The sequence below is a fragment of the Osmia bicornis genome, chromosome 13 (genome assembly GCF_907164935.1).
Source record: "Osmia bicornis bicornis chromosome 13, iOsmBic2.1, whole genome shotgun sequence".
NCBI lineage: Eukaryota > Metazoa > Arthropoda > Insecta > Hymenoptera > Megachilidae > Osmia > Osmia bicornis.
Window position 1 is genome coordinate 4,610,023 of NC_060228.1, and position 23,486 is coordinate 4,633,508.

At 45.2% G+C, this 23,486-nt stretch overlaps 2 protein-coding genes across 8 annotated transcripts in view; one reads left to right on the forward strand and one right to left on the reverse strand.

Moving 5' to 3' along the window:
• LOC114880171 (cytosolic carboxypeptidase 1-like) overlaps positions 1–23,486 on the forward strand; it is a 25,688-nt gene continuing 2,202 nt past the window's right edge. For 2 of the 6 annotated variants that reach the window (XM_029195874.2, XM_029195876.2), the window contains exons 1-14: positions 2–446; positions 2,464–2,612; positions 4,297–4,379; positions 4,790–4,901; positions 5,069–5,211; positions 5,305–5,449; positions 5,520–5,651; positions 5,725–5,868; positions 6,050–6,221; positions 6,590–6,656; positions 6,816–6,991; positions 7,052–7,640; positions 7,718–8,227; positions 8,288–8,466. In XM_029195874.2, coding sequence (XP_029051707.2) covers positions 349–446; positions 2,464–2,612; positions 4,297–4,379; positions 4,790–4,901; positions 5,069–5,211; positions 5,305–5,449; positions 5,520–5,651; positions 5,725–5,868; positions 6,050–6,221; positions 6,590–6,656; positions 6,816–6,991; positions 7,052–7,640; positions 7,718–8,227; positions 8,288–8,466 — 2,699 coding nt within the window. In that variant the 5' untranslated portion in view covers positions 2–348. The other 4 variants (XM_029195877.2, XM_029195879.2, XM_029195875.2 and 1 more) reach the window with 4 other exon arrangements.
• Positions 8,555–23,482, reverse strand: LOC114880174. 2 transcript variants are annotated; one of them, XM_029195881.2, is made up of 4 exons: positions 13,889–23,482; positions 11,986–12,343; positions 11,449–11,604; positions 8,555–10,477 (listed from the first exon to the last, which is right to left on the reverse strand). In XM_029195881.2, the coding sequence occupies exons 1-4, from the start codon at positions 13,932–13,934 to the stop codon at positions 9,763–9,765; spliced, it is 1,275 nt and encodes a 424-aa protein (XP_029051714.1). In that variant the 5' UTR covers positions 13,935–23,482; the 3' UTR covers positions 8,555–9,762. The 2 variants fall into 2 exon arrangements, with proteins under 2 accessions (XP_029051714.1, XP_029051715.1); XM_029195882.2 differs by having other exon boundaries at positions 10,392–10,477; positions 11,442–11,604.

Genomic DNA, 23,486 nt, shown 5'->3' on the forward strand with positions numbered 1-23,486 from the left:
TGCTTTTAAACATAGTTTTGGCAGCGCGAAACGTCAAACCGCCTCGGAGTGGCAAAGCGCGTGGATCGTTCCGCGAATTTCACGGGAAACATTGACCGAAATCCCTGTTTCTCCCGAGCGGTATCTTGGTCATTCGTGAAATGTGACATCGGTAAACGAGGCTTTCCTTAGTCGGTCGATCGTTTCAAGAGGTTTGCCCGCGACACGAGTGTAAAATCGTTTAAACAAAGAAGGTCGTCGAGGTAATAATCGATATCGGGACGCGTGTGTGTTCGTTCCTGGAAGCCTTCTCTTTAGTGACTTGTCTTGGAACGGAAAGGAATAGCGAAGAGTTCGAGGAGGGAGATAATGAAAAGTGCATCGGAGAAACTCGACAAGGAGAACCAGCGGCCGATGGAGACGAGCCACGAGGCGGAGGAAAACTCTCAAGATGCCCAGGACGAAGAGTAAAAATTCCAACACTAACAAAAACACTCGTCCCCGCGTTTCGTGCGTGTGCTCGTCACACTTTGTCAGGTTTCCGATCCCGTTCTGAACGCACATCTCCAGACGTCGCACGCTTCCTTCGCTCATTCACGCTGTCATTCGAACGATCACCTTTCCTGGCTCTCGAATTTTATTTGAAATCATTTTTCTACGAAGAAAAAATGCTTGGAGTGACGATGAACGAAGGAACGAATTATTTTCATGGAGCGACGTTTGAATATTTTACTGAAACACAGAAGTAGCCGTCTAGAATCTGGCTGGACGGGGAGATAATTGCAAAATTTGTATTGGCACCGCGAGACATCACTCCGGGCCAAGTGAATCGTTGTATTGTTGGAAATGTTCGGCTACTTTGCCGACCGCAATATTAACGGGCAGTAATTTAATCCTGATGTTTTACAATGTGGTTCTCGAACGTGGACTTAGTTGTCATTGAAAAATGCAGGTAGTTGGACCTTGTTATACGAGATTGTGTTTTCTACCTGCATTTTTATTGCTTAGACGTTATCGCTTAGAAACCTCCTCAGCTTTTATGATGTCTTTACTCAACTTTACAGCAGACAATTTGTTCGACCGGTTAGCCGTGTTAAGAAAACAAAAGACAGGGTAAAGATACCATGAAATCTCGACGAGGAAGAGTAATTGGCCATCGCTGCTGATTGTTAATTCACATAACGAACGTTTTCCAGCAATTCTTCTCTTGTGGTTACATTTTACAACCATTTGCGCGGTTTATTTTCGATCGCAAGTTTCTTATACGAGCGCGTTAATTAACCTTGAACGAGACGCGAAACGCTTTCCAACATTCGATCTTCATTTCTGCGACATTGGCTAATGATGCTCGTGAAAGGAGATTAATGCGCATTATGTTCGAAATTGGCCGGTTGCCAATGGACAGCCGATTAATACCCGCGAATGACACCGACGCATACAGTTTAACTCGTGTTTTCCTTCTAAACGGAAAAATCGTGATTTCTTTATCGCAGAGAGACCAAGGACTATCGTACACGACGAGAGTAGGACGAGTATCTGCGCTCCTTTGGTTAAGTACAAACACGAAAATGAATTTCAGTTTCTTTTTTTAATTTCCCCTTTTTGTGTGACTTCAAACGTGACAGACCCAAAGAGATTTTCTTCTTCTATTATTTTTATGAATTACACGCGAAAGACCGATTCGATGAACGACGAATATCGCGTGGAATTTTGATAGTTCAATGATCGATGCGATTAAGCATCGTTGGGCTTGCTATGCGTGTGCGATTTTACTTTTTATTTTGCAGAAATTTTTGATACCGTCTCATGTGACTTGGGCTTCCTTTGATTAAAAGTAAGCATAAGGGATGAAATGTTCCACCACTCGCCTGGGATCTGTAACAGAATATCAATGGGATTAGAAGCATGGAGTGGGATAGAGAGCGTACAATTGTCGTAGCCGATACGATCAATCAACATTTATTCAATCTAACATTATTATCTGCAGACAGTGTATCATGTTTGTGATCGATCTAACATCGACAGAACCGAATATTCGATCGCGGATGAAGTCATAACAGTTATTGAATAAATTGTCTTTTTACCAGATTTCTTCTCTTGTCATTTCTCGCTGATTTTCCTTACCCTTTCGCGCCTTTGAGAAACTCAAAGTTCGATTACCACTTTGAGATCGATCGATCACCTTTTCTTTCGCCGAGATCCTCGCGTAAATGTCCTTGCTAAGAAATAAATACGGTTACAGATCTTTACGTAGGAGGACAGGAGGTTCTAAGTTAGACTCTTCAGGGTTCTCCAAAGATCAAAGGCAAATGGTGGGTGGTTTCTCTCTCCACTTTACCCTTAATCAAGAGAAGCCTACGTTGCACAAATCATTGCATGTTTAACCATCGGTGTGCTACGTCTACGTTTTCACTTGAAAATTCCACCTTCTTCTACCCTGACTGACTGATAACTGTGCTTTCATTCTTGATTTCTGCGATCTAGTGTGATGTCACCGAGCAACAAAAGCGTGGACGAGGCTATAAACGATGCATTGTTGGAGAAACTTCGAGGTTGCGCCACGAAACCTCAGGAGACCGGTGATACGTTCCGAAATGTCGTGGCGAAGATTCAAGCCCGAGTTACATCCTCAGGTAATCTCTAAAAGTGTCAATTTTCATTTCTTTCTAGGTTTCATCGAACTAGGTTTCCTCTTTCATTCATTCTTCTCTTTTTGGAGCACGAGCAAACGTTTAGCACGAGTCTCGAATGCGGCAGCAAAGTTTTAAACGAGTCGAAACAGATTGGACACTTTAAGACGAGGCTCGTGCCGCTAAATTGCTATTTTTACCGCGAACGTTGGCTTCTATTTCATCGGACTAATCACCAGAAACTTGCTCGATTTATTATTACCGCCGTCATAACTCGGTGCTTGCACGCCGCAGTCCTTTACGCGAGATCAACGCTCGACATTTTTCACCCCTTCGAAATTTCGCGTTTCCCATTTTCTCTTTCTCTTTACGCGACAACTGAAACAACGTTTAATTAACGGCACGAATTGTCGAACGAGAAACGTCAAAGTTTCGTGTCGAAAAAATGAACCGGTCGCGTGAAAAAGGGTCACTTCGTACTCTTCTAAACACGTGAAAATTCAGGTCGCTTTCGATTGTTCCTCGGCCTTTACCTTTTTTTCATGTAACATACTTCTCTGAAAAAAAGGCAGGAAGTTGAAAGAAGGAAAAAGGATGAATAGCAACGCAGCGAGCAAACAATTCCTCAGATGCATGCATAGATTCGCGTTTAATCGCGCTTCAACATGCCACGAAATTATCACCGGTGGCTAATCGAAGCTGCATTTCGTTGGGGTATAAATTTAGACAACCCTCTGTTTATTTCGATACAAGTGTCAGTCACGCGCGAGTTGTTGGAGAAAATCACGCGTTTCTGCGGATCGACGAACAGGTGTTTTAGCAACGGGCTACGTTCGACGTCACTTGTTATTTTCGAAAAGCCGGCTATCCCGTTTGTTCGATTACATAAGGACATTCGGTGATAGATAGTTTGGACATGGTCCAACGTAGAACCGGCAGAACAATAGACTGTTAGACGATTCCCGAAGTGAATTGCGGTCGTGCCAATTTGATAAGGGCTTTTTGTCGCGTTGGTCGATATTTCTGCACCCTCGAAAGCTCATCGTCGACGCGGTGTCATCACACTGACTCATCGTTTCTGGTGTAACCAGCCTGTCACGATCGAGGAAAAAAGCTTTGATAAGCTTCTTGATAAGTCGCCTTGTTATCTCTTCGTACATTATGTCGCCTTTGAAGTTCGACACTCGCTTTTCCCTGGAAAATTGAACACCATGTTTCAATCAAAGACGCAGACAATCCCTGAGAAAAGCAACCTTTCTAGAGATAATTGGTAGAATTTTCAAACGAATCATTCGGTGTGAATTATCAATGTCCAGTTTTTTGCAGCTGGTGATCATGGCATTGGAAACGATTGGCCTTGTGTCAAGTCTGAAACGAGAGCCACACGTTTCGCCAATGCACAGTACGCCTGGTATTGCATGGAGGACACTGTTCCTCGCACCTGTTCCCTCGATGATTTATTATACCAGATACTTATAACGTTTGGCAGTAGGAGGACGTGTTTGTCGCTTAAAGATTTACATCGTACTTTCTTGTCTCTTTAATGAAGCTCGTTATACGGTTTCGTTGTTGCAGCCGAGTAATAATCGATCAAATTCTTTTTTCTTTGAATTCATAAAACGGCTTATTCCTTAGTTTAATGTATGCATGAAATTGCAATTGTAACATTTGCATTCACACATTTCAGATCGACGTGTACGGGAACGCACGCTGGAGAAGTTATGGCGGAAGAATTCCGGGGCGATGGAAATATTCATCGCGACACTGGAGGTGGGTGATTCTTAATTACACTGCCCGTACAAATCAAGTTTCGTCGCTTTGGTTATCACGGTCGTTCACTTTCGTTTAACGACCGCTGTCGTGTCCCATTCGCGATTATTCGAGAGCCGTGGTTTTTCGAGGCCTCGCGTTTAATCAACGATTAAGCGAGCGGATAACCGTGTCACGACGAAGCATTCAGCACGAAATGGCGTGGTTAGGTCGCATCCCATTGTCCGTCCTTTCGACAGAGCTTCCTGCAGCGTGCAAAACTGGAAAGCAGTTCGTTCCATTTTCTGATAAGCACGCACGCCGCCTTGGATAATTATCCCCGTGGCCTTTCGTCGAACATCTTCCTTGGTTCTCGATAAAAATCATTGCATTTTACTAAATTCTCACCTCGGGAAATGCGTTTGTTTCAGAATTGCAAGGATCACGTGATAAACTGCAGTATCGCCAGCATTCTGCACGAGTGCGTGTCGCCTCGATTTCCCAAGGGGAAGAGCAAAGGGAACAAGAACAAAAGTGCCACAAGTAATAGCAATTTCTAGCTTTCGGCAAGTTAGTGTCCCTTCGTCCCGACGAAACTCGATCGCGTGGCTCGTAGAAACTGATCGTTATTCGAGGAGGACAGATCAATCGTAGCTGATAGATAAATGGTTTTACCGATAATTGAATCGTTAATTTGCTGTCGTTCACAGAAACTAGCAGTCGAATGGCAGTGATGCAGTTGATCAATTTAGGAATCACGCAGGTGCTGGTTAAGCTTTTGATTAACCTGCTGCACGTGGACACAGTATCGAGCGAGGTCCTCACGCAGGAGGTGCTCTGGATTTTGGGCCAGGTACGATGTCCTTGATTTTTCCTAATATCCTTTTAGAACCTTGAATTCCTGTTTTGAACGCAAGGTTTCGCGCAATGCCAACGAAAATTCCAGGTGGCACCGAGGGATCAGAAGTTCGTGTCCAAGATGAAACTGCTAAACACCATTAAAGTGTTCCACGCGCTTCTGAAGCTGCATTACAACAACAGCAAGACGCTATTGCCTTTGCTGTTGATAATTAAATGTCTTGCCAGAAACAGTGAGTAATCTTACCAGCAGTCTTTTCGTGTTCTCGTAACGTTTTCTTAAAAATTCATTCTTTTGGTTAGCATACTCTCTTCAGATATTAGTGAAGGACGGAATCGCCAGTACCATGGAGAAAACCTTCGTTTCCATCGGCTACATGCCGCACCTGAAATTAAGAATATTGTTAGAATGCTTCAAATATTTTACGACAAGCAGTATGTAAATTGTATTGAAAATGGTAGCTTGAATTTTAACGAAACAAATTATTCGAATAGCTCATCTTTTCAGGATTGTTCTGCACGAAGTTCGTAAGGACTGGCCTGGTGTACTTGTTGATGAGAATCTTCGACAGATGGGAACGATTCGAGGGTCCCATTAAGCTGAAGATTTTAAACTGTGCCTTGATCACTTTGCAGCATCTCAGTGTCACCAGTGAGTTTATTCTACGTCCCTGAAAAATAAATTATAATTTGTATACGTGTCCCCTTCTTCGGTTGCATACATTTTCTTACCAGACTGGTCGTTTTTTTTAGCACGAACGTTTCGTATGCAAATCGAAGTCCCCAGTGGCTGTTGCACGGAGTCATTACACTCGTGTTCCTTCTGCTTTCAGAAGCTGGCAGAAAGGCAATCAAGTCGAACAATGGACTGCACCTATTGTACCGGTTCTGCAGCAACTGTCCGGAGGATAAGGCATACGATTGTCTGCTGTCACGCGTATGCGGGGTTATCAATCAATGTCTGGAGAAGAAGGAGTTGCCGATACCCGAAATGTCTCCGGCAAGGTGAACGATACTTTCAAGGCTCATCCGAATCGATGGACGCTCGAGTCGATTTCAGAAACGATAGTTTACCATCGATCTAGAAAGTTTCTAAACTAGTCGTCTATTTGCTCTAGAAGACCCTTAAATGTTTTCTTTCTTTTCACGCTCCAACACTGGATTTCCCATGCAACATAGATTCAAATTATTACCAGTGGTTGTCAGGATTAGAACTTGACACGCTAACGGAGAAAGTTATATTTCATCCAGTCGAGCGTTCGTGCGATACATCGAAGTACTTTGAACTTGATCAGTGAAACACACGTGGCATTTAGAAATGAAGAAATATATTTAGATGGACGAAATGTCTCAGCCATGTTTTTCTTTTGCAGATTTGTACTACCAGTAACGAACGTCAGGTCGAACAGTGCTGAGAGTGGCAGCGACGTTGATAGTCAGGTGCGTATTTTTGTCGAACGGAATGATGTAATGGGTGAAACGTAACTGTTCGGGGCGTTACACAGTCATGAAACGTGGTATAATTGCATCGAGGTGTGAGATGTTTCATAAAGTTTCTTTGGGTCGATGAACGTCGATGAGATCAGGGTTTTTATTTAGGCGAACAGCGTGGCTTCACTTGGAAGATTGTACAGTGATCTTGATTCCGGAGACGAAGAAGAAAGTCAGAACTCGAGGACCGACGATAAAACAGTTCATTCGGCCGACGAAGTGGACGAGAGTAAATTTTTCGCTGGGGTCTTCACATCGCAGAGATCGGTGGAGGATCTGACCGAGTAGGTTGATGATATTTTTAATCGATGATAAACGATTAATTCATTTCATTTGTTGGCTAGGTACGAAACATTCTTCAAGGAACTGAGCAACATAAAGTCTCAATTGTCCCTTCAAAATTCATCGACAGGTATAATCGACTCTGCGAAGGAAAATAAGTCCAACGTACCTAACACGAAGATCTGTGAAACGAAGGTTTTCACAAACAATTCGATGAAAGAAGAAACGAGCAAGGAGAACGGAAGCAACTCGATTAAAATCTTCAACGACATATCATCGAACGTCACGTATAGACAAACTTATTGCATAGTGGCGAGCAGAGTGAAGAGCGTGATTGGTTTCGTGAAGGTAGCTTACCCAGATTTGGTCGGTGGCGATGGTCTAGGAAAAGATGAACCCCTAAACAGCAAGGACCGGAAGGTCTGTCGTTCGAAGCTTCTGACGTGCGTGGAACGAGGTCTTCACGGTGGAAGCATATTGGAAGAGGTGGTGTACGACCTCGACGATGTAACCTCCATAGGCGAGCAAAATTCCGACGACAGACATTTGTGTAACTGGGACGAGACCAGAATAGGAAAACGTTGTTCCAACACTAATCAATTGCAGTTCGAGTCTCGATTCGAGAGTGGAAATCTGAGGAAAGCTATTCAGGTACAAATTCCATCTGAAACGTGTCAGGTTAATCGCAGCAAATCACCGTCATTTCTTTCCAATTCGCTTCCTTGTAGATAGGCCTGAGAGAATACAATCTGATCCTGACGCCGGACGTGAACAGCGGCTCCAGGCACCAATGGTTCTACTTCGAGGTGTCGAACATGGAAGCAAACGCGCCGTACACCTTCAACATAATCAACTGCGAGAAGGCGAACTCGCAGTTCAATTTCGGGATGAAACCGATTCTCTTCAGCGTGACCGAAGCTCAGCTAGGTAGACCGGGTTGGGTGAGAACCGGCGCTGAGATCTGTTACTATCGAAACTGTTACCAACGACCAGCAAAGGGGAAGAATTACCTAACCACCTCGTTCACGGTCGCCTTTCCTCACTCTTACGACGTCTGTTACCTGGCATATCATTTCCCATACACGTACAGTCAATTGATGACCAACATCTGGAAGTGGACCAAGAGAGTCCCCGCGAACACTTACTTCCGCGCTGAAACCCTCTGCGAAACTTTGAATGGCAATGAAAATCCTCTTCTAACGATCACGTCTTTGGATTCTAAAAGCAATCCTATCGAGGTAATTGAAAAATTTAGGCTTCGTAAGATCGATCGCGACATTTCTTTTCTAATTTTTCAGAATCGTAAGGTGATATTCCTGACGTCGAGAGTTCATCCGGGTGAAAGCAACGCCTCTTGGGTGATGCACGGCACCTTAGAGGCACTGTTAGATAACAGCACTTATGCGACGAGTTTGCGGGACGATTACGTGTTCAAGATTGTACCGATGCTGAACATCGAGGGAGTGGTGAACGGCTGGTGAGTTATTTCGATGATCTGAAACTGGAATACCTTTTATTTGCTGGCAGCATATCTGTAGGACGTTGAAAATTCATCTTCCCCGCCGTGACAATGTATTTCGTACCTTTATTAATATTCAATTACACAAGTTGCACATTCGCGCCGTGTTTTACGCAATAATATTCAAAGTTCCATGTGTCAATGACTTATCGTAGCAATAGAAGAATCGTTTCTTTTTATTTTTTTTTCATTATCATACGTCTGGATGACGGAAACGTTGCGATTCACGCTTCTTCCTTGAATAACGTCGATTCGTTAGCTATCCTTCGAGAGCCCAAATTCTCCGACTTTGCAGCAAACGTTGACAATAGATCGATCGAAAACGTATTCAACATTCTGAGTACCATATCTGAATGACAGCTATTTCGATGGAAACGATGTTAAAATTAGCAACTGGAAGGATTTTCTGGAGTTTGAAGATGGCACTGGATGCGTTAAGATCGGCTCTTTCCAACATTCGATTCGAAAGCAAAGGAGAAGGAGGGTCAGGTCGATCGATTGCAGAACGTTTCATCTTGCAGACGTAGGGATAATATTACCTAAGATGATTACATCGATATGCATGAAGATTCGTGGCGCTGGCAGACTACCAACTCCCTACAACGATCATCATCCTCGGTCAGCTTTAATAGCTACAACCGTTTCCTACCATAATGCCTGAGATCCCACGCAGACGAGTTCTCGCGTTCGCATTACTATCTACCCAGCTACTTGCCTCAAAGTTTCAATTAAACATCATCAAAGAAGAAGAATCGATCAGTAACGCAGATGCAACACGTCTGCCAGCGTCACAGAATGGGCGATTAAGAAACGAGTCGAATGAACGAGTTTTGCAAATACTCCAGTTAAAAGGACGTCGGTCATCGTCGGGAATTCAGCGACGGAAGGAGAATCCGTCCACTTAAATTTACCCTTTCGTTTCAGTTTCTTTGAGCAAACAGTTTCAGCTTAATCTATTAATCGATTGAAATCGTCTTTTCGTTTAGTCGTCGTACAATGCTGTCGAAAGCAAAGAAGTTTCTCTCCTTCCGTCGCTCTTGAACGACGAAGATTATTCCGACGATTATCCGCGGGAATTCGTTGCTGGAAATCAAAACGAACAAATGAGAGATGACGACACTCGCGTGTGCCCGATAATTATCCACGATATACACATGTGAACGTACATAATACATCTAGTTCCTCGAGAATCTCCCATGCTTCACTTATCAACGAATAATAACGCGGGACGATATAGCCTAATGAGTAAAGCGTTTACTTGGACGGAGGATCTAATACTTTGCCGTTGGTGCGCACTTTAATGTTGTACCTGTAGGCCGGTTCCGCCTCTGGCAGGATCGTGCTGCTGTCGTCGTCCTGATCCTTCATCATCGACGATTCAGCCGCCTCCGGTTGGTCGTTCGCGTAGTAATCTTGAACGCTGTCGTACGGGCCGACAGTGTGAGCGTCCTCCAGACCGTTGTTAGGGGTCTCTGTCTCACCTTGTGGTTCCGCGTAATCAGGCGACTCTCGATGTTCGACCTTCATGTCGGTGGACGAGCGTAAAGAGGAACGATGAATCTCTCGCGTCTGTAGACCCTCGAACACGTTGTCCTTTCTGGCCTGTGGGCCAGGACTGTCGGTGAACAAGCTGGTTATGTCCGGAAGATGATCTGGCCTGGCGTTGTCCAGTTCAGCGTTGGTCGGTTGCTCGTGATCTTCCTCGGTGGCGACCGGCGAAGATGTGGACGGTGGTTGTTGCTTGTCAGACGCGGGAACGGCCGTGGTAATCAGCCTGCTGACGACCGGGTCTTCAGGTAATTTCTCCTCGACGGAACTCTCCTCCTCGGGTGTTGCCTTCTCGTCGACGATGCTGTCGATACTCTCGTTCTCGTTCTCGTCGTTCTTGCTGCTGTCGCTTTCCTCGTGGTCTTCGACCTGGTCGTCGCTGGCTGGCGCCGAGGTGGTTGTTATGTAGGGTCTGCGATTTCTGGAAATTCCGTCACACCATTCACAGCCGAGTCTCGCTGTCGCGCAGTTCAAAGGCAAAGCGATAAATTTTGGTTAAGTTGAATTCACACGTTGGCGCAATTTCCTCCGACTGGCTTGTACCAGTATCATCGTGTGAACTCAGCTTTGAAAAGAGTTCGATCATTAGATAGATATAAAAAAAATGAGTCGTTGTTGTGTAATATTAGCGGTGTTAATTGGTTGTAGCATTAGGAGGCAAGGAAAAAAGTCTGGAACCGCTACCAGGCTGATAATAATTAATAGTTCCTACTCGTAGGGTCCACACTTTTTCACACTTGCCTGTGATGTGTGTGTACGTGTTTTGCCTGACGTTTGCGAGAAGCGAGAGAATGCGTTATTAATTAAAAAAAAAAAAAGCTGCATCACGTTTTATCCTCGTAATATTAATATCATCGGTAATAAGCGATTACGTTCGAACGCCACCAAGAGTTGTACAGTTTCCCAAGTACCATTATATTTTACTTTCTTATTCAGACTATATTATTCAATGAAGCGTTATCGGTTTGTTCCATTAAGTCGCATAACTGCACGGAGAAAAAAATGTCCCTACGATAGGTCCGTTAATTCTGGACTGGTCGGTTCGTTAGATCACCGATCTAATTAACCTAACGCAGAATCACTAACCGAAGCTAACGAACTCGTATTATCGGAACTTCGCGTAGTTCGCCGTGTTAATTTCCATACGAAGAGACTAGTTTCGTGGAAAAATCCTATCTATTAAAAGTACGCTCGCTGTAAATAGCCGGGATATCTCGGCGAGTCGACATTTTCTAATCGTTATCTACCGTTTCTATTTTTTTGTCCGTGCGACTTCAAGATTCACCTTGGAACACGTTGGATTCTTCTGATAGCCTATCTCTCTGAATGTCTATCTCTCTTTCTCTCGGCGGTTTCGTGTATTTTTGTGACAAGTATTATCTCACCTCTTACCCCTGAGTCGCAGAGACTGGAATGCTGCCGTAGTTGTAGTAGTAGCATCTTGTTTGCTCGCAGATGAAGTCCTTAACGAGGGTGCAGTCCTGTGCCTCCCAGGCTAACGTGGGTGCAGCCATCGCGACGCATCCGTCCGCGCTGCCGCTGTCGCCGCTGCAACGGACAAGTTTCCGGATTAGAATTTCAATCACTCGACCCTCGGTGACGTTTACCGATTCGATACACGCGTTTCCGGGTGGAGACGCGCTCCTACGGAAGGGACGCACCGATAATTGTCGTTCGTGACAATGAATCGATCCACGGTGCTATTGTCTTCTTCGATAAGATAGCATGATTCATGTTTCGACTTCTTGCTTCTGCTTTTCGTCAGAGTATTGACCTTTCGTACGATAGGAGAATAGGGGTTCGATGATTTACGATGCGGGTTGATATTTTGGGTGCCACGGAACGCGATAAGTTGTTTTTTACAATTAACCCGCGTTCGTATCGTTTTAGATAAACGTTAGAGGAAGTAAGAATAGTAAGGAATCATACCTTTCACGCGCTACTCGTTGAGGTTCAGTACCAGGTGGAACATCAGCGGGTCTGTTGCCAGGTCGCCTCAACATGTAATCGAAGGTAGCGTTGAAGGGGAGACCCGTGCTCATCCACAGGAACATGTCCGTGCCCAATTTGTTGCCCGATGTCCAAAAGTCGTATTTCACGTAGCCGGCGTTTTTCAAATATTGCGTCATCGTGTCAGCTTTTTCCTTCGTCTCGAAAGAGGCCAGTTGAAGGCCCAGAGAGCGACAATATTGGTAGGCCAGAAAATAGTTCAGTTCTGGGCTGTATGGGTTCATCCGGGACACAAAGTACTGTACACCGTCCAGCTGAATCGTTGTGATCCGTTGAGCTGTAAATGAATTTTGATTAATTAATTTTATTCATTCCTATTATGCTTGGAATTATGCGTTTCTCCTTCGAAGTTCATTTGAACAGCTTCAAAATTTATGAATGCCAGACGAGCTAGGCTCCTTCGACAAAAGCTGATGAATAAAAAAAGGAAATTCCTTTCTTGATGTCGTATTATCTCATCGAGGCACGTCTCTGCCATTGACTTCCGACCAGACCACAAATGGCAGCCCCCAGACGCGGTAAAAATCATTCTGTGAATTCTAATCTACTCCGTGTCCCATTTTAGCATCGCTTATGAAAACCGTTACCTCTGGGAGCAACTGTGAATATTTGAACTCGTTAATTAACAGATGCATCCTATTCTTCCATTGTATTATTAATTTAATCGACCGAGTTCCATTTTATCTTTCTGTCTTTCCCATCAATTAAGCTTAATGATAAACGTGATAAGAAAAAAATAGTGTCGCTTACAAATTCTATTTAACTCAACACCAGCCTCTGAATAATTCTCTAACGAGATTTTAATTTACCTTTGAATGTATACACTCCATCGACGCTGTTCGTTTTAACTAATTTCGCAGTGACTCTATGCTTTGTGAGAAGTGCCGTCTGTTCACACGATACACCGTGCGAGTTCATTCAACTTATATCGGCTATTTGGTTAACTGTAGTTATGAATTATGACCAGTTTAGGCCACCAAACAACCTCCAGACAACGAATCTTTCTATTAAATTTAGACCTTGAAATTTCTTTCGCGAGTTATTTCGTTGGTTACATGAAAAGAACCTTGAATTTTCGGACGATCTAATCTTCTTCATAACTTCTTTAATATCGCGAAGCAGAACAAGTGGAGAAAATCTTTTGAAACACACTGGATCATGGGGTGGGAACGTGAACGCTTCGAAGCGTTTAAAGAGAAACAAGTAAAGAGTTAATCGTTTGCATTTAGCCTTAAAAACGTTCTGGATCGCGAAGCAAGCGGCTCAGGTGGTGGTAAATGACCCGAGGACCTTGAGACGTCTGCCGCCACTGTTCTCTTGAAAGAAGACGCCTGCTTCGAGTGGCAATTTCATTTATGAATTCGCCATTTGCGTTTTAAACAAAACTTGAAGCTCGAAGAAACTTTTTGTCCATTCAGGACTGAACAAAAGAACATTGAATCGTAGCGTAAATAATGAATCGTAAAGGAACGGCTGAGAAGGACGAGCGATCTTGAAGTCGCGTGCGTGATCAACGCGTTTCCTCTTCGCTCTTTGAATGCAACCGGACGTCGAAGTCGGTGTTTGCCCGGTGAGACAAAGAACAAAGTCACGTAAAAGTTAAATGCAAGGATATTGCAGGAGGTCGATCGAGAAAGCGAGAAGAGGTCCTCGAAAGAAGAATAATTGGCAGGATTCCAACGCGAATTATTCGTCTCAAACAAATTATCCAGACACTGTCAGAATTCCTAAATATATTTCAAACTTAAACCTACCAGCACTAAACCGCAGGATGTACAAGAATTTTGTTGAAATAGAAAAGAAACGCGATTTTTCTACTAACCTGAAGCGAAAGCGACGACGAGCATCAGCAGCATAGCGATCTTCATGGTGCCTGCGTGTAACGTGGATTAATCGGCGTGGCGTGGATTAATCGATCAAGCAGTCGTTTCCGTTTCCGACTCTCGGAATACACCGGATGTTAGTGTTAGGGTCGCGTTCTCGGACTGGCCTCGCGCTACGCTGTGGGCCCCCTTAAGAGTCTTCTGCCCGGATCCCAGAGGAGGGGGTCGTTGAAGATGATTCACTGGCTAACCTAGAGCAGGACGAGCGGAGCTCGCTAAGGGACGAGCGTGTACGAGTGGGACAGGGAGAAGGAGAAAGAGAGAAAGAGACGTCGTCCATCGGGGGAGAGATACGAACCGATCCGAAATGTAATCGATTTGACCGTGTAAAAAACCTGCAAGGTGACAAGGTCGCAAAAAAGGTACCACAATAGACGTCGCCGTCGTCGCCGGAGGGTTCCCGAGGATGATGCGGTGCGTTCGTTGAACCTCGAACTTTGCTCTTGAAGAAGAAGAACTTTTCAGACGGACATGAGAAGGTGAGCTGAACGACCCGAGAGATTCATGGGTGACTTTGCTCGAATCGGACAATGCTCTTTGAAAAATCAACGAGATTATACCGGGTGTACTCTAATGAAACACTTTTTCAACTGATCCACTTATAAAAATTTCTCAAGATTCCAACAACCTTTCCCTATCGCTCGAACATGGGAGAGTAAATCGTAGTTGGTTTTGCACCGTCAGAAACCAGAAATCTCATCACTGCACTTTTCCAGATGACTCGTCATTGTCGAATGTACGATCAAAGTTATGTATACTAAAATGGCTATCAAACGAGTGTTTTAAATTGACGACTGCAGGTCTCTTTACTTGTTTAACCGAGCCGCGTGCGGATTTTACGATAGAAACGAACGAGTAGACCGGTAATGATTTTTCTCTGATAACTCGGTTGGGGATGAGATTGAAATTCAATGGCGTGTCACGGTTCGCGTTCTATTGGTCACGGACCGAGAAGATGAGCCCCGATGATCCTCGCGGCTTGATGGAACGAAGAACGAGAGGCACGAAGAGGTCTATCCAGGCGGACAGCACTCGCGAGATCGTTTGTCGCTGAACTCCGGCTCTCGGATCTATTTGGAGTGGCGGTGCCACGCTATTAATAAACGTTACTACCGTCTTTTAGTTTGTTTTACGTTGTTCGGCGGTTGCGAGCCGATGGAATTTCGCTCCGCCGTCTGTTCACGGTCTTCAACGTGCTGAATGGAATCGTATCGACGGTGAGGCGGCAAAAACACACCGACCTCAAGGTAGACTTCATTTCTGAGCGTGCCTGGGAACGCGCCATAACATACCATCCCTCAAAATCTCTGCGATCGATCGATTAAACGACGTCGAACCCATCACCGTTTAACGACGTTATCTACGTCCTACCTGTCGTCGCTCGATGTAAAGCGAGGGTCTTAAACAACCTCGTCAGAATCAATTACAAATATTTTCTCGTCGATATACGGGGTGTGGTCGAGGAAAAAGATTCGAGGGTAGATAGTACCGAGCAGAAGATAGAAGTAAGAAAATAGGACCGTGTATCATTTTAAAATTGATCCAAGTTCGTTAGAAATTTCTTCTTTTGTTCAACAAACACGTATCTATTATCTACCCTTAAAGTTCCAAATCCTATCTTTGTTATCACCCTGTATACTTCGTCGAAGGAGCCGATGATAAACTCTTAACACTCGTCAGCGCGACTACTGATGCCAATTACTCGAAGAAACTTGGCGCACGGTTGCAGTCGAGCAGGATATTACGAGGATCATAGGAGCGTCCGATATATTGCAAGGCGGTCGAAGTGACGCTGGAATCTTCATGAACGTCGTGTACACTCTTGCAGGAGGTATGAACCGGTTCCCTTGTTAAGCCTTTGGCGCCGTCTATTCTTATTCCTTCTTCTTCCCGTGCTTAATTTTTTCCTCGCCGACATTGAACGGCCCTCCCCGTTAAGGGTGCTGGTATCTCCGATGGTTGAGAAACAAGTAATCGTTTCGCGATCGTTTAGATACAAAGATTTTCCGTTGAAACCTTCGCGCTTCCACCCTAATCGCTTCGAGTTACCAAAGCATCTGGCGGGACCAAGCGGATAAAAAGCCTCGTGTACTCTTCAAGGTAGTCTTCATATCTGGTCGCGTGTTTTCGTTCAAAGGGATCACCTGCTTCTGGAATACGTCTAACAACCGTTCCCGGACTCGCCCTCGGTTACGACGTGTAACCGGTCCCGGACAACCGTGCACCCCACAAAGCAGATATCCTTCTTTTTCTTCATCCTCCTCTTTCTTCGTACTCTTTGTTCGTATCCCGGCACCGATCGATTCGGTATCTTGTAACGTACGCTGGATCAATGATCATACGCGTGTTATTTCTGTTACGCGGTGTGCGACCAGTCCAGCAAAAAGGAGCTCGCGTGACATTCGAGACCCACCGCGATCCTCCTCCCCGTTCGTTTCTTCCCTGCCACGAATGCACGCCGATTTCGATACCGATCTTCAGCGGTCAATTTCCTTCTGTATCGCTCTGCGAACCACTCTCCTGCTACCTCATTAAACAGCAATTGCAATGGACGTAAGTTTCGATCGCGAAATAGAGATGAATAATTACGAGCGACATCGGACAGTCGCAGGAATTATAGGTGATTATGCAGAACAGGGTACATCTTGATGATTTCAACGACCTTGAGGTACGTTATAAACGTCGATGCCCTGAGTACACAACCGACCGCCTCCTACCTTTACCTTTTAATTACCATGTACCACGGTTGAAGGTTCTTTACAAGTACGGAGGTATAATATTGTACGGATGATTTACATAAGTGTTGAATTTTTTTCTTTTTAGATCGACATCAGGCCCTCTGGACTGAACCGTGAATCATTCGCGATAGCTCTATCGTTCACGGTCTCCGTTACAAATTTACCGCGACCAAGTCCTCTTGCTTTCCAACCGGAATCACCGATGGAAGCTTCGTTTCCACCCCCCTCTGTTCCCCCTTCGTCACGGCTTCGAATTTACTGCAACGACGTGGTTCGTTAACAAACAAGCTTCAGTTATCCGTTTGGTGAAGCAAAAAGAGGAGGATCGATGGGTCGTACGCGGTCGAATCTAGTATGTTCGAGGCTTGGCTCGTTGCGTGGGTCACGTTTTGCTGGTAACGTTGGCGCAGGTCAGTTTAGCAGGTCGGATTCTCAGCGACGCATTGCCATGGGAATGCAGTTGGAGTGCAGTGGAAGTGCACTTAGGTCCGGCAATGCCTACGGGGCCCTCTGTTCGTGGCCATATATCGGTGGGTGAAGCGAAAGCAGAAGCTCGATCCTGGATAAACAAGCGATACTCCACCACCTTCTTCTTCTTCTTCTTCGGCGTCCTCGTTCTTCCTTCGTTCTTGCCGCTCCTCGCACGAACGAGACGCTAGAAACAACTTCTCACAGCCTGGTCGAGGCACTTGGTCCTTTTGTCTGAAAACAAAAGCAAAGAAAGGGCGCCTCGAGCTACAGGCAACGCTGGTTGCCGGACGAAGAAGAAGAAGAAGAAGAAGAAGAAGAGTCAGAGGAGGAGGTGGTGGAGGAGGAAGCGGAGGAGGAGGAAGATAAAAAGGAGGTGCTGGTGGAGGAGAGGATGCTACAGGGGGATTCTCGAGGTCTATTTCAGGCCCTGCCAGCAATCGCTATGTAAGGCCCCTGCTTCTTCCATCTTTCTCTCCACAACTTGAAGAAGTCTTCTTTCTCGTTCGTTCCTCGGTTTGTACGTTGGTACCTCGGGCACGGAGCGGACTCGGTTTTAGCCCGCGAACAGCCTCGACGTTCGAGACGATCTGAAGAGGCACACCGGCCCCGAAGGCTTCCACTGCGTCGACTCTCTTCCATTCTGATACTCCTAGGACAGTGATCCTCATCGTCCTGTCTTCTCTTTCGATATTTATCGCTCTGTCTAGCTGTCGTCTTCTTAGATATCCTCTTCCTCTCTATCGACGAGTGGAGAATTCTAATTTGTTGCGTTCTTCTGCAAGGCACAGGACATCAGGCTACCTAGGAAAGAATATGATACGTTAATTATTTGCAGGACGTCCAAGATTCTGTTCGTTTCCTAGAGAATCCAATTAAACGCACGCAGAAGTGGTCGGACGACTTCGTAGTACTAAAGGGTCGAACGACCTTGCACACTTCTCTTCTGATTCACTCTTCGGGTCTATAATTCAGTTAGCTCGTGGAAGAATTTTTACGAAACCATTCTCACGAGAGCTTAAAATCTTGAGAATTTCTTGGAATGTTATTTCTACTCTCAGCGCGATGTCTTCCTTGTTGTCTTTTTCATTAAAATATTCCTCGATGCTAGGCCATTAGACTTTAGATAAAGTGCGATCGAGGTGTTGGTGAATTTTCCGGATGCGAGATCAAAATAAAATACAAATTTGTTGCACACTCGTTCGTCGAGTTTGACGAGTATCGGGGGGGAAAAAGGGTTTGCGAACTCGAGCCTGTTATCGAGGATATCTTGGCTCATCGATTACGTGCCCACGCCTTGTTATGTATATCCTCGGCTGGCTTGTACATATTTAGACGGTGATGTTCCTCGGCGACTTAATGCGATTATACGGTCCCGTGGTTCACCGTAGGAAAAGACCAGGTCCATCGCGGTAGACACGTAATCCCGGTGCATTCTTTAAATCATGAGAGGTGTCGGAACCGTTCGCGTATCCTGTGCAACCTTTCTACCTTCCCAACGCGTACCGACATCCGATCGCCGCTAGAATGCAGAAATGGATGATAATAATAGCCGTCGACTGTGCACCGTCATTAAATGCACCTCGTGCTGCCCACCGTTTTACTTGAGCCCCCTGTTCTTGCCGCTGTTACGTGCCTTGGCCTCCACGGAGTGACCTAGAACCTGAAACCGTGAACCTCTCCGCTTCTGCTTGCGGTTACACGCTTTCGAAACGAGGCCTGACCCATCGTTTTAACGTAACACCGAGCCAACCTGCATCGTTTCGCCAGACTTACGAGAAATTTTCATGGAGAACCGAATGTTTTGATTGGAACTGTGTTGGGTCTCCTTCGCATCCGGTTTCAATCAATTAGACGCGTCGTTAGGATTTATAAGCTCATCAAGGATTCACAACGGAGGCGTGAATTCCTTCGTCATTACAAGGAACTCATTTATATTCCTCGACTATGATCGAGTGATCTACGCTAACGAGAGTGGGGAACGTCTAGAGGCGTCGAATATTCAGGAGAAGATTACATATTTTCGACGTGGCTGAACTCGATAAGAAGATCCGTCATTGGGATTTTTAATTATTCATTTATTTGATTGAATATCTTTCGTTTTTTAACGAATCGAAGTCGGTTCCAAGTATCGGAAACTATCAATTTGGTCCATCGTGGAACAACCATCAAAGATCAGCTTCATTAGGAGCCTTTAATTTCTTTTTCATCCTATTTCGAAGCTAAATTCCTCGTTGCCTCGGTTGTATTATATAGTTTCTTGGTACCGCGTGGATTTACCTAGAAGGATTCCACCGTTCACGGTTCGGTCGGCTCTCTAAATTAAATCTCGTTTCGGATAGGCGCGAAATCTATTCGCAGCTGGTGCAGGGACATTCGTTTCACTAACGAAATCGCGAAATTAAATCTCGGAATTTATTGGACCGGTTCCAGGAGTGTGGCCAATGAATGTTTTGCGCCGGTTCGATGAAAAATATTCGATCGAGCAGTTACAGAGATCTTGTAATTTCGTCCTGGGTGAAGGTACGCGTTTCAGAACGGCATGAAATCGCTTTTTGTTCCTTCACGGACGGAGCTGCTAGTCCAGCTTAGTAATTTCCTGGTTGCCCGTCCTTGAAGTTGACGTGTTCGAATTAACAACTACCGTTAATAATCCTTTTTATTCTTTTTATCCTGCCTCGTTTTTTGCGCGCGTCAACAGCTAACACAAGACACCGATTACGTCCAAGCGATATTTGTCGAATTTACACTTATTTTTCCCTCGCTCAATCCATTCTGTCGGCTGTTTCTATTTCTGTCAGCCGACTGTGCGCCGTGAAACGCGAATTTTACGAGATTTGTGGACGCGTTCGTTGCGAAACGAATCGCGTTATAGCAAAAATCTCCACGGGCATTCCTCGTTTCGTTCGTAAGGGACTGCGCGCCGCGTAAGGGCTGCTCTTTTGCCGGGCCTCAGCTTCGAAGAAACGATCGGTCAAGGTACAGAAGAAGTGGCAACGAATGAATTAGCTCTCCCTGTTCGCCTGCGATCGTGGCGAAGGAGGAAATAAAAAAAAAAAAAGAAAAGAAGAAAGGGAAAGAAAAGAAAAGGGAACTCCGAGAGGCCTTGGTTTCGCGAAGGAATGCAAATCGGGGACCGGTCACGAGTATTCTAATGCGCTCCGGTGTTAACCCTTCGCTGCGGCGAGGGCCCAGCATCCTGAAAGCAACGTCAACTCTGTTCGGGCCCTTCGGGTATCGCATCGGGTTGACGCTATAAAGATACTCGAACGCTCCTGTTGCCGTGTTTCTCTTTCGTTGTCCAACGACGTATGGAGCAGCTCTTTAAAGCGGCTCGCGATACGACCGCGAGGAACATTTCAGATAAGCGGACCGGCAGCTACGAGAAGGTGCACCGGGGTAATTTGCACGTTTTAAAGACGATATATCGCGACAAATTTAACGCTCCTCCGCCGGATACCCGTGTTAACTGTGCACCACTTTGCGTTCCAAGGAAATTCTCCATTGCATCGTTCTTAGCCACGATGGAATTCCTCGAGAGGAGTGTATTTCCTCCGCTAATAGTCATACCAATTTCCACGCTCATGTCAAAAATGATGTGCATTTTCGTTTCTGAAGAAACTGTACGCAACACGATTGCGTAGACAATTTCATAGCGTGTTAGATGGCAATGAAAGCGAGTTACGGTGGTGTTTGAACGGCGCAGGAAATAGATTTCTTACCGGGAGCCGAGAAGTAGGGGCGGGCAGAAGAAGCAAGGGAAAAAGGAGTTCACAGAGCGGTTACACGATCGAACCCTGGGATAACCTCGAAGAAAATGCCCGCGAGGCGAGAAGAGATGAAACAAAGATAGAGGATGGACGGGCCCCGGTTGGTAGTAAAGTTCACGGAAGAAATGCGTGATACGTGGAAGACGAGCGTGTTCCCAAGGTGCCCAAGGATTTTCGCTTTACGATTGCAACAGCGATTCGCGAATTTTTCTTCCTCCTCGCGCTTCGTCGTGGCTGTTTTGCACGTTTCTCGAATAGCCGTGACTTTTGGCCGTGTTTCTTTAGGAACTACGTAATTCCTCGATCGGAAACCGGTAGATAAACGAGACCGGAATAGCCGGCCGATAAACTGGTAAAAATTATGCATAACGGGTTTGAATCAACCTTTACATAGGATCCATGATACTCGTGTTTGCAAATCGCTAATGCGTAAATAACGCTTACGTCAAATTACAAACTGTAAAATTTCTCTTGAATCAACAGGAAAGAAAAATGTAGGATCGCTCAAGGATTCCTTCGATTCGCATCCTTTTGCGGAAGGATAATCGCCGATCGTGGGGAGCGAAACGAAAGAGAACGCGTACAACCACTTTCGATGTAATCCGCGATCGCAAACTGCATTCTGCCGCATCGGTAATGCGGTTCAGTAGCTTTTGTTCAGTGGGTTTCGATGCTAGAAGAAATTGTAACGAACGAACGAGAATGAAAATGACAACGAGATGTACGCCACGGACGCGGCTTCAAACGTGATTTACGATCGATGAAATTATGACGATAAATCGCGCGCGAATCGATGCTCGTTAATCGTAATCCAACGAGCGTCCAAGTAATTCACCATTTTTTCTGTTTTTTTTTTCTTTTTTTTTCGGCGATCCACCGGCACGATGCGAGGCGGCCCCTTTGAAAATCTCACGGAGCGAGTCCGGGACGAGCCACTCGGTTAAGGGTAATTTGTACAGGATCTCTCAAGAGGTGAGAGAAGTTTGCGGTCAAGGCTCCTCCGTTCGAGTCATTGACATCGCCTCGCTAGCACGAACAGACTGATGCTGCCCATTACATCGGCTGGATAATAAAACGGCAAAGAAGTTCGTTGTACAATTGCTTCATTGTCGTTCACGGCGTCTTCGCTTTATCCTCGAATAAAATCTTCGCTGTACGCTCGATTAATTCCCGTGTTTATTATGTAGGAATTTTTCAATTCTATACAATGTTCAATGGAAACATTAACCCTTTGCTTTCATTCGCACACCGAATTGCGTAACATAATACAGAAACTCAAACAAAATAATTTTATTCGACAAATTTGATTTGCAACGAAGAAGGGGTTGAAATCATTCGTCCATTATTAAAGAAATTTGTACAACATATTATCCAACCTAGCAGATAGCAGGGTTTCGAATCGCGTCAGAGTTCCGTGTCTAATGATCGTTTTTAATGAAACGATGATTTCGTTTTAATACACATCCGGGAGTGATAGCTTTGTCGAAGGTTTTTTCGTCGTTCTCTCCCCTCTCTCTCTTTATTTCCCGCCGGACGAAATCTATTATATCCGATGACTTTTGTTTCTCGATAATTTCTGCTAATGTTCGCCGGTGAACGTCCACCGGCACGAGGGAACATTTCTTCGCGTACATCATCCTCAGGTGCATCGTCACCGGCCGTTCATTATTCTTATTATTCCTCGCCATCTGTTCGACGTAAGATATCGATCGTTACGTTGCTATCTTGGACGTGTCACGTGCCTCTGTTCTACCTTAAAGACCGGAAGCGATTACGAGGCGTCAAATTGCTAATGTTTCTGTTACGTGGCCGACGTCTCGATCGGAAAGGACGCTCGACGATTCCTGTCCAGAGATACGCGTGTACCGATTGTTAATACCCCCGACGAGCGACTTTTCATTTCCGTGACCGCTATTTCGTAATTATTTTTATCCTGAACCATTGGTTCATCGATACCGGAGTCATTGTGACCATCGATCACTCGGAAATTAAATTATATATTCAAACGATCGATTTAGAGACACAGAAAGTTTGCCACGGCACGCATCGCATATCGATTTCAAACTTAAATTTTGATGAAAATTACTGTATTCAATTGATATGATATCGATGGTAGACGTACCTATCGAAGGAACGTTTCAACGTTTCTGACAAAATCGACAGGTGTAATTAGTATTCCATGTACGGTGCATCGTACACATCTTAAAACAATGTCAAGACGATAGGTCTTGAAACGAAGCGACGCTGTTGTGTCTCGGCTATTGTCAGGGGTCCACGGTGCCCCGTCATTAGCTATGCAAGACGCGGAGGCGTCACTTCCTCCGGATCGACTTCCGGCCGCCGGAAACGTCCTTCTAACCGCGACTGAATCCTTAAATGAAAACCATCTCCGAGAAGGCCCTTTTCCTTTTCCTTCTCGGTTGCAGGCAGCGTTCGACGATGCGCTTTAACGTGCATCGATACTCGCAAACTGACAGGAAATCCTAACCAGCCTGCTTTCTCGGAACTTCGTTTCGCATTATAGACGTTCTAACCGATTTCAAAATTCATTTTTGACTATT

Bases quoted from the DNA above. Each gene is read 5' to 3' on its own strand.
- LOC114880174 (XM_029195881.2), bottom strand. From the start codon at position 13,934: ATGAAGATCGCTATGCTGCTGATGCTCGTCGTCGCTTTCGCTTCAG. The intron at 11,605-11,985 runs GTATGATTCCTT...TGTCCGTTGCAG, and splicing joins CAACGAGTAGCGCGTGAAAG to CGGCGACAGCGGCAGCGCGG. The intron at 10,478-11,448 runs GTAAGAGGTGAG...CGGAATTTCCAG, and splicing joins CCAGTCTCTGCGACTCAGGG to AAATCGCAGACCCTACATAA.